The following is a 19,587-nucleotide window of genomic DNA, read 5'->3' on the forward strand; positions in this document are numbered from 1 at the left end:
TCGCTTTTGCAGGCTACGCAATTCTACTTAACCTCACGCAATTTTTAGATCACGTGGAAAAATCAATGAATAATCTCTACCCAAATTCTGGTAGAGACAGAAGCTATAGCCCAGAGTCACCAGTCCCTTTTCTCCCGTCCCCGTCCAATCAGAAAAGGTAGTGGCTTGCGAGTCTACCACACAACACAATGAAAATTTGACGCATGCGCAAGCGCGCCTAACCGTTATAAAAGCAAAAACTCAGCCTGGGATCGAGGCTAAAGCACGCCATGCAGAATTGCATAGGAGTGAGGACATCAAATTACTAAGTACGGCCACTCGCTATTCCGTTTACCAGGGCCTGTACTAGTGCTCTGAGTAAGGTATAATAATTATGAGTAAGGTATAATATAATCATATAATTATACGTGTATTACGGCCGGATATGACGTTTTTTGGGTGTGGTTTAGCAAATAAACATTATCCTTCATTATCCTCGAGACAAGAACCGCAAAATAATTCATTAGAATCGAGGTAAGCCGCGGCTATTTCCTGAGATACAGCCACCTCGCTTCCGGCCAAGCTGCATGGTCCCAAGGGTAACCGGATCAACGAGAGTCTACTGTATAATTATAATGTCAATAATATAATGTCAATAATAAGTTAATAAAAGAACTACAAAAATATAGTGCATAATTATAGAAACAGAATAAAAAAATTATATTCTTGGATGGTAAAACTTTAACGTATTATAATTATTACATAATAATTGTGACAGGGCCTAGGAAAACACCCCTTAACGCGGGTGTACCCAAGTTTATTTTTATTGTTGAATCGGATAAAGCGTTCTCTAAGCTTCAAAATGATACCAAGATCGACCTCCTAGGTATTTTCTATCCGGAGATATGTTCGAGGGAACGCTACAAAGTATTGCAACGCCCTCTTGAGTAAATGACGCTCAAACGTCATGAATAATGAAGTTCAATTATTGATTTCCGGGCACTTCCGTATACTCATAAAGCTTAGTAAAAGATTTTCTGGAGAAGACGAGTTAGTTAGATGAAGGCTAGGCATTCTAGGACTCTCTAGCTAGCTAGTATAGCTATGTAGCTGGATTGCTTGGCATCTAGGAAGGATCTTCTAAGAAATAAAAAGACAAAGACTCCCGTCGCTCCAATGGTAAGCTTTCATGTCTTGTTATCAGCTTGTACTTACTTTCTGTGTCATGTATCAGTCTTATAATAGATCGCTCACTTGTATGAAGCCTACAAAAAGTGTCTCTGTTCTTCATAAAGCTTAAAGGAAGCCTGTCTGATCTATTATAGGTGGCCTTTCACTTAGTATTCGTCTATATGCTAGATCTAACTTATTATTAGCCTTACAAGAAGCTTTTAATTTAGTATTGGTATCACTGCCATTGTGCTTAGTATTAGCAGGCCTGATGGGATGAGTGATCACATCTTGGAGAGCCCAGGAAACCCTGTGAAATTGTCCTATAACATTTATATGGATGGTTCCCCCAGGTCGTTGCGAGTGTCGGAGGCCTGAGAAACAATAGTCTATTGGCTAGAATGTAAGTGACATTGATATTGTGTCTATCTTAACTTACTACTTATCTGTAGGTAGTTATGGAGGGTTTATGAAGACAAGTGGCACGGGATACATACATCTAAAGAAAGCTAGCTAGCTAGATAGCTGCTCTTTCTAATGAATTTCTGTTGCTAAATTATGTTTGTTAAGAAGTGGAGCTATAATATACCTGGCTCCCTGGGAATTTCCCCTCACGTAGACAGTAAATTTCATTGTAAAAAATGAACGTTCGGTGAGTTTCTTCAACGTCCGCGCTTGACCTGTTTAAAGCTTTGTAGAGAGCCAAATTTTTACAGGTAGGTAGAGGAAGGGCTGAAGTTAGCACCTGTGAAAAAAAAATTTTTTTGCCCATGTTTTTCATTTCTACTAAATTGACCTATAGCATAATTATTATAGCCTAATTTAATTAGTGCCGCGTTAAGGGGGGTTTTCCTAGGCCTGTCACAATTAATTTTATTAATTAATGAAGCTACTAACAAACTAAATTGTGAGTAATAAGGTGAGTAGTAATACTATTGAGCAAGCTAGTGTTAACATTCCTGTACACCAATGTCATCTCCACACGACACACAGTGACACCTCCTGTACAATAAGAATAGAGACAATCATCGTTTGATAACAACACCAGTACAATCTAGAATAATGACATATACCCAACACAAGACAATAATGCATGTTTGTGGTAAGCATTTACATCACTAAAACTATAATAATAATTATAGTATTGATTCTATACTCACATTGAGTCAAGTGCTGACAGATATCATCAGCTATCTTGTCTTTTCTCAGTCTCAGTAACAACTCCAGTACAGCTTTGTAAGTTGCTGCGTAAGGATTGTGTCTTTTCCAGATAATCAAGCATTCAGTCATGGCTACTTGAGTTCCATTTTTATGGTACAACTCATTCACATCGGCCTGTTCTGCAGGAGTTAGTCCCATTGCATTCGCATAGATTTTCGACCCGTCGAAATATTCGGCCACGTAGAGAATATCTGAGTCCCCTATTTCACTATTGAGCTGCTTGTCAGTCAGACTGTATCTGCTCACTAGATCTTGGAGAGTGGATCGATTAGCAGCTGGTCCTACAATAATGCAGGTGCAATAAAACTAATTTAGTTCCACGAACAAATTTATTTTACTTCCTCTCTCTGGGAATTCGCGATTTTTACCAGTTTACTTCAACTTAAATTTTAATGCCATAAGCATGCATGCATGCATATATATGCATGTATGTAGAAAGTACTTGGGGCGCAGCTTCAGTCCTACATACTGCATGGGCTTAATACATTACTATACAAACCATAAATCTACACACACCAGGCAAAAGTATATAGGATGGTGGGGGTTGATATGGGCGGTTCAATGGCTACGGTATAATATACGTACATCTACACACACACACCTATAATTATAATTATGGTATATATGGCAGTACCTGTGCTTGGACAGTTTGGTGTTGGTCTGGGGGCTGGTAGTAGATCATCACTAGTCTCCTTAGCAGCAACACCAGCCAGTTCCTGTATAGAGAGACCAAATCAATAAATCCAGTAACAGTGTGTGTGTGGGGGGGAGGAGGTGTGTGGGTGTGGGTGTGTGTGTGTGGGGGGGGGAGGAGGTGTGTGTGTGTGTGTGGGGGTGGGAGGAGGTGTGGGTGTGTGGGTGTGTGTGTGTGGGGGGGAAGTGTGTGTGTGTGTGTGTGGGGGGGGAGGTGTGTGTATGTGTGTGGGGGGGAGGTGTGTGTGTGTAGGGGGGAGGAGGTGTGGGGGTGTGGGTGTGTGTGTGTGTGTGGGGAGGAGGTGTGGGAGTGTGGGTGTGTGTGTGTGTGTGGGGAGGAGGTGTGGGGGTGTGGGTGTGTGTGTGTGGGGGGGAGGTGTGTGTGTGTGTGTGTGTGTGTGTGTGTGTGTATAATAACTGATACACTGTACGCACCTTTAACAATGAGTTTATTAAATGTTGAGTCAGCAGCTTTCTCTGCGGCTGCTCTAGTGGAGAATGTGACAAAGGCATAACGAGACTTGGTCACCATGTGAATAGACATGATCTCTCCAAATACATAAAACTGGTCCCTGCAAACAATAATGATAGAACGCTCAAAATGCATCAATGGAATAGAATAATACACAAACTAGCGAAAACACTAAAATTATTGGTAGACCAATCACAGAACTGGTGTCTAAGAGGTAATTCTGAGAGCTATCAATTAGTTTTGAAATTGGACAATCTGAACACAAATTGAGCAAGGGTTTCATCTAGTGGTGGGGGCTGGGGTGAACCCCCCCCCCCCAATGCTCAGCTTCCCTTCCATGTATAATAATGACATCATCACATTAGTACTTGGTGTACAATATGTAACTAGATCTACTGTGATGCACTAGCATGTAATAGGGGTGTGGTCAACAAATGTGGGAGGGGCCAACATTGTTGCGTCCTGTGCAAACCTTCCCTCCCAAACTGTTAATCCAAGATGACACCCGGTACTCTCAAAGATAGCTACTGAACTGCTAAATGCTGTGTATACATTACCTGCTACACAACGTCACTAATAATTATAGTTACATACCTGAGATTTGATTGGTTGAATGACTCATCAATTCCTCCTATATAGAGACTGGTGACTGTCTTATCGTCAGGTGGTGACAGAGTGGGCAGGTCCTGGGCACTGGAGAGAAGCTTCTCAGCCACCGGGTCATTCACGCCGTGGTAACGATCCTTGATCTTCTGATTGGACAGTGGGTCATTAATTTTGGATCTGTCGGCATCTCGTGCCTGCATGTATATAATAGCAGTTACATAGTCACACATGCTGGTTATATAACTAGTATAGCGGGTAACAATTGTTCCCAGATTAGCCATTTTCGTGATTTACGCGTATAATAATTATTTTCCGAGGACAGCAAACTTGTATATTGAACAGGCATTATCGAGTACATTACTAGCTAGCTCACTGTACAATCATACAGTGTCATGTGGAATAATAAATTGTTTGTCAACACTAGTGGTCTGCTTCACCTGGTTTAACGCTATCCTTTATATGTGCATTTCAATGTAAGGGGAGCTTGTTATTGATGTGTAGTGTGGTCACCTGTAGGGACACTCCTCTCCACGACTGCACTCTCCCTTGACCCAGAATGAGCAAATGTGAGGTCTGTTGCGTTTGTAGTATGGTCCAGTACGCGACATCTTGAGCAGCAGATCATTAGGGGCTTTCCCCCCACCACCCCCTGGCTTCGCCCGCCCACTCTCAGCAATATGGGGGGTCAGAGGTCATTCTACATGTCACACCTACTGATATCGTATTATTAATTCTCACTATCGATAATGATTATTGACAATTTAAAGGGAGGTCGGACAAATTTAATTGTAATTACAGCTATTTAAAGGAAATTTCAATATTTCATCCATAAGCACCTAGATGATTAATTAGAGATTTGGTATGAACTCTGACCTTTTGTTCCATATTCTGCAGATAATATTCTCTGCCTACGTCACTCTTGGAGAGAGTGTCTGTGACATTGAGAACACTGTCCCTAGCCTGTACAGGGAGGCCATACTCGAGGTCTGTAGCCATGGAAACACATAGTTATATAGGGACAGGTTGTATAATTATTAGCACAACCGTCACTACTGTCACTACTGTCACACAACCGTCACTACTGTCACACTACCGTCACTACTGTCACTACTGTCACACAACCGTCACACAACCGTCACAACCATCACTACCGTCACTACTGTCACACTACAGGGCTCACCAAGGAGACAGGTTTGACAGTCGTTCTTGAGTTGGGCACATGATTGGCAGACCTCTGTTCTCTTGTAGCGCATCTTAGCACCAGCACACCATCGGAACACAGTGTAGGGCCGGGCACAGATCTAAGGGGACACTCTGGGTAACAATGACCTCATTACAATTTTGTAAAAGTACCCGAAAAAGAAAATAAGAACCTACCAATCGGGGGCAAGTTGGTGACGCCCCAACTTGATTGTGTGCTTGACAGCAGTATACTGTGTATATAATTATGAAACCCTGCCCAATAGTTACACCTAACAAAATCAATTCTCATCAGAGTACATCTAAATCAGCAGAGTTGTGTACCCACCTTTCTTGATGATGACTAGATTGAGCACACTCAGGTTGCTGTCCACTATGCAGCCTCTCACTGACTTTAGTTTCCTCTCTCCAGTGCGTCTGGGTCTGTAACAACTGTGCCCCTTCTTGAGGAGGAGCTTAACACGGCCATTAGTGAGGACACCTTATTTCATGAGGAAGCCCTGCTTGTCATTGCCACCGCTGATGCGAACCACATACCCTGTGTGTGTGTGTGTGTGTGTACAATCTTACACAGATGGAATATCTATAGGATTAGACCTCATAAAGGTAGGGAGATTAGAGCATGTGATTGGTCTAATCCCCACCTATCCCTGGTAGGGGGCATTAGTTTGACAAGTGCTACCCACCTCAGCTTCTAAATCCCAGGGGGGGAGAAATACCCTCCTTAATGCAGCCCTGATTCAGTATGTACTACTGAGATAATTGTTTACCTCTCCACTGTTGTCTGAAGTCCATAGGACGACCTTTGAACCTCCTAGAGTTTGCGACAACCACATTGCCCGATCCTTCGTCCTCCAGCCCCTCCCATAACACACCAACAGTTGTTGTTGTCATCACTTCTTTCAAATTCGGCTTGTCATAGTCTTAGCTCTATCAAATGGAATTTTAAATGCTAAGCTGGGTATCTGCTCCATGGTGTGTTTCTCAGTGCGGCTACACCAACACCACCTCACTCTTGCCCCGCTATACTCCACCCTCAAGAGTGTCTTTTAGCGTGAGTCCCAGCTTTGAGCTAGCTGACAGTCATTCCTTGTCCACGTGGGTGAGAAGCCTGAGAGGGTTATGGTAGTCGATACAGATTACTAACAAAACATGGAGAAAGGTGTTCCAGAGTTTTGATGATCTTTACCACACACACTCGCAGAATTGAAGGGGGGATGGACTAAGTTCACCGAAAGTTGATGAGGATCACGTGATACTGATCGACCATTGTCCTCCTCACAACATTAATATGTGAGGAAACTTCAGTGATTCAACTACACATGCTTACAAGTTATAGCCTATGCAATTATTATTGCATGCTATAGCTATATGGATGCATTACTACAGAGTTGGAGAGTGCAGAGTTGGCCTATACTATGAAGGTTACTTATAATATCAGTCCAAGACTATGTCATCACTAATTAGTGAGACAGCAGCACCAAGCATACAAGCTAGACTCGCAAGCCGTCCTGCAACAGTGACGGCTTGCGAGTCTACATACAAGCATGCATGCACAGTATCAACATTTGGTAGAACGGTTGTACGCAATGAATAATGCCAAAAGTGAAAAACAGGTAATAATACAATAAACTCTGAGACAATAAATAAACAGAGCAGTAATGTACAGTAATAAGAGTCTTTCACTCTGCAGGTCCCTACTTGTAGCAGTCAGGCGAAGATTTCTGGGAAAATAAAAATGTGGTCAACTTATATGATACTGCTTTTCTGTTGACAGACATGCACACAACGCCAATTAAATGTATGGTCAACATTAAAGAAAGAGTGCAAACATGCTCGGCTACAAGGTACAAAAAAACATGAAAACTACGTACCCAGTACTCCCATCAGGCCCACATAATTATGTTTATACTACTGACTGGACTGATCTGTCATAATTGTTATAAAAGTGCATAAACCAGCATAAATCTCACCCCAAAAATGTGCCTATTATATACTGTATATCTTCTAATTTATCGGACACTTCAAGTGCTCTCTATTAGATCTGTTCCAATTATATACCCGGACAATTTTCAAAATAAATATTTTTTGCTGTCCGAACATTATTTATACGGTAGTATAATTAATAGTATGGCTAAGAGTACAATATGGAACTAATAGCACAAGTATAACAAGCAATGGCAGGGCTACTAATTGCACGAGATGTAGCCGAGTACTATTACCCTTGCCAGTGCTTGTTATGAATGCCTTATTGCACGAGTAACCATACTAATCGAGTATAATTAAGTTTTGACGTTATTCGAAAACAATACATTGTCATTAACAGCGTGCAATTATTTGACAGGTAAAATGACAACGTGCAATTACTGTACTGGATGTGATACGGGATTAATTGCTGTACACTCTCCATGCATGCAGTCGCCTGAAGAGTATACCTGGACATGTGAACAGAATTTCAGCTGGGGTATTTATAATGAGATGGCCAAGATTGTGGTGAAAAGTGGGAGAGATAATGTCATGTGTATATACTATAATGTCGCCATGCTTCTGCTTTCCAGCTGTGTTTTGCTACCCTTAAGGTTCACTGCAAGAAAATGGAAACTACCAGACAGCCAATGTTACCATTCATTGGATTTGCTATTGACGAAACGAGCGACTCTATCCACAAGAAAAATATTCAGACCCAGTACTAAATAAGATATTTCCCACCAAAGGGATACTACATATAATACTATAGAGCTCAAATATTTTGGAATGTCACTTTGCCCCTTCTACAATGTATTTAAACCTCTTGCTTACCTCAATGGACAGTGCTCCTGAGACAGCAACATCAACTGTAGATTCAGCCATTCAACTTAACCAAGAATCAAGCTTAGTCCTACTTTGTTACTGATGTCATTCCCTGCATTTTGTGCCTATGATAAATAATACTGCACTGCACTGTGATCGTGAACAGAGTAAACTAGCCTCGATTCCAGGCCGCTCTCAATTGAGAAAGACGGCCTGGTATACACTGTCTGCGCATGTGTCAATTGCCCCAAGTAGCGATGTCAGACGGATTTTCATTTTTGCTATTTCTAACTCCTATGTATTACTATCTCTTTTGAACACTCTAGGCAAACCAGAAAAACTTTACTGCACTGGATTTGGTCAAGCGAATGCAGAGATACAGAGTTTTGAAGAACACTATAGTCAGGGAAAAATTCGTACAAAAATTTACCGCATTTTAATGTACTTGGGCGGGACTTATGAAATTTGTTGTTAATACTGGAAATGATCTTAAAGTTAGCATATCTGCTGAACCGCTTGGTCTATTCTCTTTTAAAAAAGTATGAAATGGACACTCAGGACTCAGGAGTTAACATTGTAACCATTTGATATCTATTATGAAGTTTATAATGTTTCTGTAATGTATATCTTTATGATGTCCCTATAATAGTATGTCTCCTGCTTCAGAGAGTTCTTTTGGATTTAAAGTAACTATGCTATCTTTTCTTTCGTACAGTATAATTATTGTATCATGTTTCAGAACTCTCATCAATGTCCACCTTATGCTTGTATCTGTTTCTTGATCTTTATAAGCAATTTTTCTGTCAATTTCATTTGGTCTAAATAATTCGTTTTTAGTGTGATGTAGATTTAAGGCCATACAACTATAAATCTATAATACAACTCTGTTGACAGCTTCTAATTAATACAGTAGATTACTCTTGTCTTTTTTGTGTGCAAATTGAATCAGTTCTTGCAATTTAATAGTTTTGGTAGATTACATTGTTGTCCCTGGAATTCTCTCCAATCTTTCTTGTTTCTTTTCAACAGAGGCTTTCAGATTGCTTCAATAATTACTTTCAGTAACTTCTAAGAACTTCTAAGAAATAAATACAGCTATTGGTACACTTGGCTTGATTTTACTGCATTTCTATTCTCAGCTCCACCCATCTATCCATGCAATATGTGATTCCGCAAGAAATAAAAGCTTATTGTAGCAACTTTTTGCATAATCTGGAGAGAGTTAGAGATGAAAGACATGCTCACTTGTGTTTTTGTTCATTTTCATGTTTGGTTGCCAAAATGATGATCACCTTTGAGAAAAAATCACACACAAAACAAGCATCAAATGCTAAAATAATAAAAAAACTGTTATAAAAATCAAATTCTACACTATTTTTTACCCCTGGGAACAGCTGTTGTTTGCTAGACTCATCCAGGGCTTGCGGAAAGCCCTTCTTGTTCACTCACTTTCTGGTCCCGTTTTTTACCATTGAATTACTGTACGAAAATACGCCCACGCACTACTTCCGGTCTGACATCTCTACCCTCTTGGGGATCGAGATATCTTAGTAAATTAGTCAGTATATTGTATATTTTACAATGATGTCATTGCACAAATCACAGCAGTTTTAATGAAATAACACAGCTACTTACAACATTTATGACCTAGACTAGTGACTAGTTTTGTTGTGATGGCTTCTACTTCTGTTCTGCTCTGCTCTTGCTCAAGCTCTCTCCAGTGTTGGAAAGTCAGGTTTTGTCTTCCTTTGTACTGTGGTAGAGTAGTGGGCGTTTTTCTGTCAGTACCTACCGACTCTGGCAAGTCTACTTGCTTCCAGCTGCAGACGCTTGTTTGATATGCCATCTCAGTAAGATCAGTGCTCCTTGTATGAGCCTAGAGTTGTGATGGCGATTTCTCTTTCTTGACACTAATAGTAGTTTAATCAACCACGTGGGTGACCATAGTACAAAAGGTTAATTGATAAACTACAAAGACTTTTACAGGGGTTTTCAGAGTTCTTGCATTTGCAATGTCTAGAGCGGAAGTACTTGTCACGTGAACCATTACGTACAAGATTGAATTTCTACCTCATTCCAAACCGATTTTTTTCCAATACATGATTTAGGAGAAAATCAACCTTTGGAAATAGCCTTTGCAAGCCTTTTGCATCACCGCTGAAGCTATCCTTGAGATTGTAAGCAGTTCAAATAGTTTTGTGAGCTACTATTACTATTAGTAACACAAGACTGGATGTCTAGAGCTAAGAGAGATTCTACTGTCTGTATGACTCATCAGCTTGCAGCAACACAAAATGAGTAGGCAGGCCGGGGCAAGCCACTTCAACCAGTTCCTTATAATACTGGGAAGCTACACTCTTATTTCAGACTTCTCTGAATAACTAGTACATTTAGTAACAAGGAGTAATTTTGTCTATTAAAAACTAGCCTCGATTCCAGGCCGCTGAGAAAGGCACTATTCAAGGGGCTGGAGTCGAGGCTAATTAAAAACTCAAATGTAAAAAAACTTGTCTGACTCAGCAACATTTGTAGGAATATCACGTGACAAGTGACTTCCGCTCTAGACATTGGAGATGCAAGAACTCTGAAAACCGCTGTACTAACAAATTTACTATTGAATCCACCCACGCACAAACGGTAGTTACCAGGCCCTCTAGTGAGAGGGGCTGGGATCGAGGCTAAGAGTAACCAAGAATCAAGGTGGAGCCCACCCACCCACCACGTGAGGATCCTCATCAACTTCGGTGAACTTAGTCGATCCCTGAGGGAAAGCGATCGTTTGGCGAATCCTATAAGGCTCCAAAATTTGGTAATACTCCAGTAAATAGCTAGTAGCAGTAGACAATGTGGCTATTCATGCAGTAGAGTGTATAGGACGCCCATAAATAAAAAGGACTCCCTGCATGCACCTTAATTAATATCAGCAGCCTTTGTGGCTCCTGAAGAACGAGGAATGATGTACATCTATAAGCCACCATCACCAGTACACTCATAATTCAGTATTATGATATTTGAGTATGCATAATAATTTGCATGCATACATACTGTATATACAAGCATAATTATTATTAATTTTGTGATCATAATAATAATTATAATTATGCTTTTGCATGGTATAATTTATGTCTAAGTTTTTGTGGCATTTTTATAGTTTTTGCAACACATCCCTCTTTTCTTGAATAGTTGATGGAGTCACGGTAACTGCACATTGTTTTGTTAAGCCATCAAGTGTTTACTTGTTCCATAGCTTGTAATGTTTCGAGGTGCCTTTTCTTACTACTCAACATCCAGGTATAATCTAATTCAATCAATAATTGTAGAGACTCTAGTATCATGATCTTATTTTTTGTAAGCTCATCATGATCATGAATGGATCGATTCAGCTATAGCTTTTTGTATTCATTTGGCCAAGAAATCACTTTTTATTACTAAAAATTGAAATTACAATCATAGTGATGTTAATTATTAACTATAAAACTGTGTGCATAATAATCTGTAAATATAAGACTTAGTGCATGAGTACAAAAACTAGAAGGTGCATGTGAACAGGATTAAAGGATATTGTGTGAGTGTGGTACTAAACACACAGCAGAGACTATATACTAGGAAAGTGTTGAGTGTCCATAATTATTGTGGAACTCTGTCGACAATGTACTGACACACCCTAACAGCCACGTCTCCTCTCTTGAGATCCAGTAAGATGATCAACAGAGCTCGGAACGTGGCAACAAGAGGGTTGGGGGCACGCCACAGCTTCAAAGCTTCAGCCATGGCTATTTGAGTAGACTGTCGGAAAGCAAGGTCTTTGATGTCAGTTTGTTGGCCAGAAAGCAGTTCCAGCTTGAGAAGGTAAGTGTCTACATTATCAAAACAGGCAGCCAAGTTGTACAGATCGTGTTCTATGACCTCAGTGTCCAGCTGTGTGTCACTGACTCCAATCCTTCTCTTTAGAGCAGCCAGTGTTAGACCACTCACCACTGATTCACCTGATAAAATTATATAAACAAAGGTCAAATTATAACGCTAACAATGCATACATAAACTCGAAGTATTAAAAATTAGCAACTCAATGACATGCATGCACTGACAGTACAAACAATGCTACCTATAACCTAGCTATGACGAGTAATTAATACATACATATATACCGTATTTACTTGATTAAACGCCCAGCGTAAAAGCTCTGTCTTTGTCAATAAACGCCCATCTTATATAATCGCCCATGCATGGGGCGTGGCACTGTGGGTGGAGCTAAAATAGCACGTGGAACCAGTTGCAAGCGTGGCAGCATAGAATAAATAATTATACTTTTTTATAATGCATTGATGGTAGAGAGAGAGATACCGACACAGAGGGCACTCCTATGACTTAAATTTAAGCTGAGAAATAGATTTAAGCTGAGACAGCAGCCCAAGAAGAGCACAATAACTGCTGCTGTGCAACAGTTTTGGAGGAGACATAACAATAAACGCCCTCCTCGTTCAAACGCCCCCTCTAAAGACTTCGATCTGAAATAAACGCCCGGCAAGTAAATGCGGTACATGCATGCACAAGTAATACACATTAATTAGTACAGCACTTGTGTGATTATTGTCATGATCTGATTCAGCTGTAATTATGAGCAGTACCTTCAGTGTGTGACCAGTCCTCAATGGTTGGAGCTGCTCCAGCCACCACAAGGAGAGAGGCTGGGCGTATAATTATAGAGAGTGTACATTTTCATAGTGAACACAGTTTTAATACTGTGCAAGGATAATTACAAGCACTTTAATTAGCGTCACTCCACAAACCAAGTACATGGACGTATACTAGCTATTAGGAGGTGTTTAATTACTCAATGTAGACTTTAGGTTAAACATCCTATATAATTAATACACCAATTAAGTAAAATTGTTCCAACATACATTCAGCAGTACCTGTGCTTGGATAGTATGGTGTTGGTATGAGGGCTGGTAGTAGATCATCACTAATCTCCTTAGCAGCAACACCAGCCAGTTCCTATATAGAGAGACACAAATAATAATTAGCAAATCGAAACACTATACAGCAGGCGTGTAATAATATTCAATACCTCTGCAGCAAGAAAAGATAGACGCACACATCAACGTAGCCAAGCAATCATTTCAACTCACGAGAGGGTTTCGTCCAGCAAACACACTAAGTGGATCCAGAATTCTTCTCAGTGCTTCACCACTGGAATCTCCGGTGCTTTTCCAGACTTTTAGAACACCATCGAGATTATTGCACTCCTGAAATGCAGCACTGGCATTCTCAGTAATAGCTGTGCGTACGATATCAGCCAGTCGAGGATTCTTGTTCCAACAAGTTGCAAGGGCCGAGATGAATCGATCAGACAGTTCCTTGTGTGCTGGATTGAACAGGAGCTGTAGAATATTCTCACCGAGATCAGCGTACACTTCAGCTTGGAGCAGACTACTCAATGGGGTGGTGTGTACATTGTTAGTAGATACGACACACATCTTTTGGTTGATTACGCTTTCAGCGAGAGACTTGAGATCAAAGACATGTGTATCTTCCAGAGGGTAGGTCACACTGTGAGGAGGAAGGAGGGCCTCCTCAATGACTACAGTAGAGCATATCTCAGTGGAGGTGTCAACAACTTTCTTCATCACAATAGAGCGCAGCTGGAATACATCCAGTGAGAGATGGTGAGCTTGAATCAAAACAACCACTTTCTTCTTGTCAATGACCTCAACCAACACTTCGATACCTTCAACAGTGCCCCAGCAAACACCAGTCTTCCAGATCGAGCATTTGCGTTGTAGAAAAGGGACGTCAGAATCTATGATTGGAGCAAGCCCAAGGGAGAGAGATATTCGAAGCAGGAGAACGTGAAGAAATCGAGCGTCCAGAAACTGGTCTTTGTGTGAGCAGGACATAACCCAACCAAAATGATAAGCAAGGTCATCGCGATGCATGAACACTTTTGTGTCAACTTCTAACCGGATGAGGGCGGGACAGAAGAGATATTTCTCGTCAGGTGATACGGACTCACCAGCGTCTGTTCGATGCTGATTAATAAGACGGAGGACTTCCGCGTCTTCAATGGGCACAGCAAACTCGAGATTAATCAAAAATCCAATGAGCATGTCAGTATCCAAGTTAGGGAATTGAGCAGCCAGCTTGGAGCAAGGAACAACACCAGTACTAGTGCTTGTGGAGAGTTGACAGTGCTGATCAAAATCTTCTGGAGCAAATATGGTGCCATTGACTTTACCCAGGAGCTCTTCTTTCTTAACGACAATGAAGCTCTTCTCTGGTGAGCTGGTTTTGTGTAGGAAGAGGATGTGACCTTTGTCATTGAGCTGAACACAGATTTCAACAAGACGAGGGATGGTTGTCGGTATGAATGGTACAACTTCTTTGTGCTTCTTGGAGAGAGCTTGACTGGATTCTTCTTTTATTTGTTGCTGAACTTGCTCCAGTGACAACGCAATCTCATCCTTGCCAACAAGGTAAATCAGAAACATGTGTGCATTTAAAGAAACAGCCAACGTTGATCGAATGCTGGCGCAAGCAGGGCCGACAGTGGCTCGCAATATCTTCATGCCACTAGAGTTGGAGTAGCGATTATCCATGGGAATGAACTTCAGCAGATCCAGGGTCGGATATCTCGAAACAGCTTGCAAAACAATCTCTTCTTTCTTGGCAATCTTCCGTTTATCGGTTAAGCAATCAGCATAGCTACCTACCACAATGAGTGGAGCTTTGCCCTCCATATTGGCACACTGGTTGGCAATGATGCCCAACCAATAGGAGGCAGAGTGAGTGGTGAAGGTGTTATCTTTATGGAGCCCTAGGACTAGGACAATAATGGGCCGACATGCATCAACTGCTGACTTGATAATGGCAGCGTGACTGCTGTAGTAGACCTCTTGACCAGCAAAGTCATAGACCAACACATCTCCAAAGACACGGCTCTTGAATAATCGAGGGATGATTCCGGCTGTTTTCTGACTGACTCCATCGACTTCTTTAGGAGAGACGAAGATGTTGACTAGAGATGTGAGTGCAGTTGGCTCGTGTTCCATTGCTTCAATGAGAGTGCTCTTTCCTTCTCCACCGTGACCGATAACAAGTATCTTCACTGGATTTTTCAGAGGATCCTTTGAAAACACTTTACCAAGAGCTTTGCGATGCTGGGAATATGCATTTTCAGCAGTAGCTCCGTGTTGCAGCAAGAGTAGAATAACGTCCTTGTTCCCTGCAAGAAAGAGTGGTGTGTGTCCATCGTCATCTTTGATATTGGGATCACAGCCAACAACGTCATTCAAAAGATATTCCACGATTTTGGTAACCCCATACCGGCAGGCAAGTAGAAGAACATCTGCAATGGATATGTGTCAATAATCATTGAGCACTTAGCTGAAAGTGCATGTATATGCAGTGCTCTATAATAATATTAACCTGATCATGATTCGTTCATACAAGTTTTGGTTGTTCGAAGATATCTCATCATAATTATATCATTCACGTGTTGTGTAATGCATGATTATAGTTAATTGTATTGTGATTTACTTATTATTGCCTTGCGTCATCTCTACGACGTACATAGCGAGTACTACAAAATAATGACAGAACTCACTGAGCCGTGACCACAAAGGCAATAACGAATGCGTAAAGCCAAGCGTCGTGTTACAATACGCCTACGCCCATGTTTTAAGATTTAATTACAGTAACGTTAACCATAGAAATCACACATTGACAAGTTATAATGTCATGAAATTCAATAATTATATACATGTACAGTGCATCCAGCTTAGAGAGTAGATTACCACATTTGTGTGAGTGGCTGTATACTTAAATGTTGATATCTTTTGATTAGAAATGGTGCTGATACAGGTGAATGAATAAGCTATATAATTATACAACATATCCCAAAAAATTAGAATGACGCTATAATCAACCACAAACTTAATTAAGAGTGGACGTACAGTTATTGTAGCCCACTTATGTGGTTGAAGCGTGATTGGTTTGTGGTTAGCAGCTGCTGATGTCATCAAAACAGTAGAAAATAGTAAAATTTGTAGTTTTTCAGTGTTATTACAGCAATGGAATAAGCATAGAGGATGTTCTTGGTATCAAAACGTAGCCCATTAATTATGCCTCGAGGCGTAGCCGCACGAGGGATACGGTAAAGCTGACTGTGTGTGTGTCTGTCTGTCTGTGTGTGTATTCCAGCTATAACTGCTCAACGGTTGCAATGTAACGAAAACTAACAGCTTCTATAGGCTTCTAGCCACGTTCTCTTGGATTTTGATTCGTGGATTAGCAAACTAAAGCTTCTTTCTCGAGTTATGGCTAGTTTGACTCACATTAAAGGCTGTTGCAGTCTCTTCAGAATCTTTCATAGCATCATCTGTCCGCACAAACTTTCTATTCAACATATGAGTTAGCCTTGCACTAAAGCGCTAGCTTTTTGTTAGCTACAATACTCAGATAATATAATTATGTTAAAACAGCTAGCTAGCAGTAGCCATTATTTTGTGAAATTGATATCTTTGGACACACCCTTTAATTATTCCTGTGGATGTAATGCGCATGCGCGCTCATCCCCCATGTGTGAGAAAATAATATCCAAGATCCAGATCCCGATCCTCCTGGCAGAATCATCTTTGTCTTGAGGGCCTGGTAAGCCACAAAACACTACCATATAACAATATAGATAACAATAATTATGCATGTACACAGGTCTTTTCTTCTTAGTCTTAGATATTATATACACTGAACTACAGATCCTGGAAGAATCAATTTTCTTCTTTCTTGAGGTCCTGGTAAGCCACATAATACAACAATAGATGCATTGAAAGCTATAAGCTATTAATTTTTCAGAAGTTATTACTCTAACCAAAAGTATACCTAAAAATCAGTAAAATTTAATCATGAATTATATACACTGTGAACATATATAAGACCCATGAAGAATAGCCAGGATACCTAAACCATTCAACATGCAACTATCTTATGAAGTCCGAGACCTTAGCTGTTTAAGGTTAGTGTTTACCGATTACCGACTATAACAATTTGCTGTTGTTCTTATTAACCCTTTCCCCGCTTTAGCCGACTATAGTCGGCATGGCTACTGATAAATTTAAAAAAATCATTGTGCACACTGTGTTGGAGCTATGCACACACTGCAGATACCAGCACATGCGCATTGAGCTGCTCTTCCACATGGTATTTTTAATATTTTGCTTGGAGGTACGGTTCGATCAGAATTGTCGAAAGAAAAGTGACCGTTTTATAATTGCTACAACATCTTCGTAGTACAACCTCAGGGAGGTTCTAGGGAAGCTAGAGAGTGAGAATATCGATGCCTATGGCCTTGTAGAGTGAGAGGACAGTGACTGGGATCATAGCTAGGTAGGAAGCTTCCTTTCAGAGGTCAAGCTAAAAAGAAAGAGCCTGAGAATCCTGAGGAAGACGCACTTGAGGTGGACCATCTTCCTGAACCTGGTAAGTCACTATAGAGTAGCATTTGTAGTCTTGATAGCTTCACTATAGGTTTGTTTAGGCTAGTTAGTACAACAGTGGACATCATGAGCCACCATTAAACTTGTAAACCTGTGTGTAGGTGAAGAAAATATTTCCCGGGAAAAGGGCGTCTGCCGATAGAACCTCAAATACAAGTTTCTGCAGATCCTGATTGAGCCCTGAGTGAGCCATGTCACCGTGAGAACATTCTGAACACTTATATCATTTGTTCAGTCACTTCGTAACATCATACAATATTGTTTGTGTACATAATTGTGAATTTTTGTTAACAATTGTTATTTGTGGGGTGGTGGTTGGTTGCTAGGCAACAATGATGATCCCATGGATGCGACAGGTCCGGTTCTACCTGTGGAACTTTGTTACAAGTGTTTTTAATATACGGTTCATGAGTTATAAATTTTTTAAACAAAATAAGCGAATATTCACTTTTAATTAAAGCAGGGAAAGGGTTAATCCCCAAACCCACCACCTCATGTTTTCATGGAAAGTTTTTGGGATATGTTGTAGCTTATTCATTCACCTACACAATAGTATCAGCACCATTTCTTAGAAAGGTTCCAATCAAAAGATATCAACATTTAAGTACAGCCACTCACACAAATGTGGTAATCTACTCTCTATAAGCTGGATGCAATAACAATAGAGATAAAATAATTGTTCCTTTTCGATACTGTATATTGGGAGATGTCTGAAACACATTCACATGAATTGAATAAAGCAGATCCAAGGTTCTAAATCAGTTTTGTTGTAGCTGTTGCTTCTGTGAGCTGTTTATAGGAAGGAGCTCTGTCTCACAGCATAATTAAACTTTGTAGCCAGTCAGAGAGCCATGCAGAACACACGAGCCATGGAGAGAATCAGAGCACAACAATCAGAGAGCCACAAATAGGGCCAGGGGGAGCAGACCTTTCAACATGACAGTTAACATTTCCCAGCTCAAAATACATTTTTTTACACATTTTTCTTAAAAAATCCATATCTTATGAAATCACTTGTAACTATAGTAACCCAGACCCCAGCTATCTTGACACTATAGAGAGCATCGATGGAACACTAACAGCTGAACAGTTTGAGAGAGAACTCAGAACCCACTAATGTTATAGAAGATCGACCAAAGATTCCAACGTTCGGTTACAAAATTATTGACCGGGTAAAATTATCATGTGGCTTGTGTTCAATAAGATAAAAAAACAGGAAATGTCATGAAAAAACAGATATCACGTGATTGATTGAAATAGCGTGATAAAACCAGTGCATGCATGTATCATGCTAAGTCTCGATTCCAGGCCGCACTTCACATCAGGGAAGTGGCTGCAGTGAAGGAGGCTAGCATAATTATCAGTCCAGGACTTGGTCTATAAGCTTTTTCCTCTGGCTCTCCATGTTATAGCTTGATTCTGAAAAGTATAGATTCCTATACCTATATATAGCTATGTGATCCACATAATTAAGATGTTCTATGATTATTACAAGGTCCAGGAGACTTGATCTATAATTATATATGCTCAGGAGCTTCTTCCTCTGGCTCTCCATACATGCTCTTTATTTATAGCTTGATCTCTGAAAAGTAGATTCCTATGATCCCATGCAGTCACTGTCCTCTCACTCAATAATTATAAGCATAGCTGCCCTATAGAACCTCCCTGAGGTTATACTACGAAGATATTGGAGCCATTATCAAACGGTCATTAATCTTAGCCTCGTTCCCAGGCCTTTTTTTCTTGCTGTTGTTCATCCATAAATAAAAAAGAATAGCAAAATAAGGCAGCATGGAAATTAGGGTACAGTTAAGAAAAAGTAAGGGCCTGGTTTAGGAAATGGCGTGATCCACAAGGATATTTATGAGCGTAGGAGATATGTAGCCCACAATCGGGACGTAAGGTATTCTCCCACGCATTCACAGTTAATAATAATTATAAGACTTGTATACTGAGACACTG

The 19,587-nt window shown here is 40.5% G+C and overlaps 1 protein-coding gene, 1 long non-coding RNA gene and 1 pseudogene across 2 annotated transcripts in view; 1 reads left to right on the plus strand and 2 right to left on the minus strand.

The window, feature by feature from the left end:
• Nucleotides 1–965: 965 nt before the first annotated feature.
• Nucleotides 966–1,922, plus strand: LOC135338549 (uncharacterized). The gene is made up of 3 exons (XR_010395554.1): nucleotides 966–1,158; nucleotides 1,503–1,552; nucleotides 1,602–1,922. It is a non-coding gene; the product is annotated as an uncharacterized LOC135338549 (long non-coding RNA).
• Nucleotides 1,923–2,174: 252 nt separating this feature from the next.
• LOC135338986 (pre-mRNA-splicing factor RBM22-like) lies at nucleotides 2,175–8,302 on the minus strand (annotated as a pseudogene).
• A 3,231-nt stretch (nucleotides 8,303–11,533) lies between these two features.
• The window catches only part of LOC135338445 (uncharacterized), a 127,177-nt gene continuing 119,123 nt past the window's right edge, over nucleotides 11,534–19,587 (minus strand). The window contains exons 9-12 of the mRNA XM_064534568.1: nucleotides 13,264–15,479; nucleotides 13,048–13,129; nucleotides 12,760–12,819; nucleotides 11,534–12,117 (exon numbers count right to left, since the gene is read on the minus strand). Of these exons, the coding sequence (XP_064390638.1) occupies nucleotides 11,759–12,117; nucleotides 12,760–12,819; nucleotides 13,048–13,129; nucleotides 13,264–15,479 (2,717 nt within the window). The 3' untranslated portion in view covers nucleotides 11,534–11,758. The remainder of the gene's footprint in view (nucleotides 12,118–12,759; nucleotides 12,820–13,047; nucleotides 13,130–13,263; nucleotides 15,480–19,587) is intronic.

The sequence above is a fragment of the Halichondria panicea genome, chromosome 7 (assembly GCF_963675165.1).
Source record: "Halichondria panicea chromosome 7, odHalPani1.1, whole genome shotgun sequence".
Classification (NCBI taxonomy): Eukaryota; Metazoa; Porifera; class Demospongiae; order Suberitida; family Halichondriidae; genus Halichondria; species Halichondria panicea.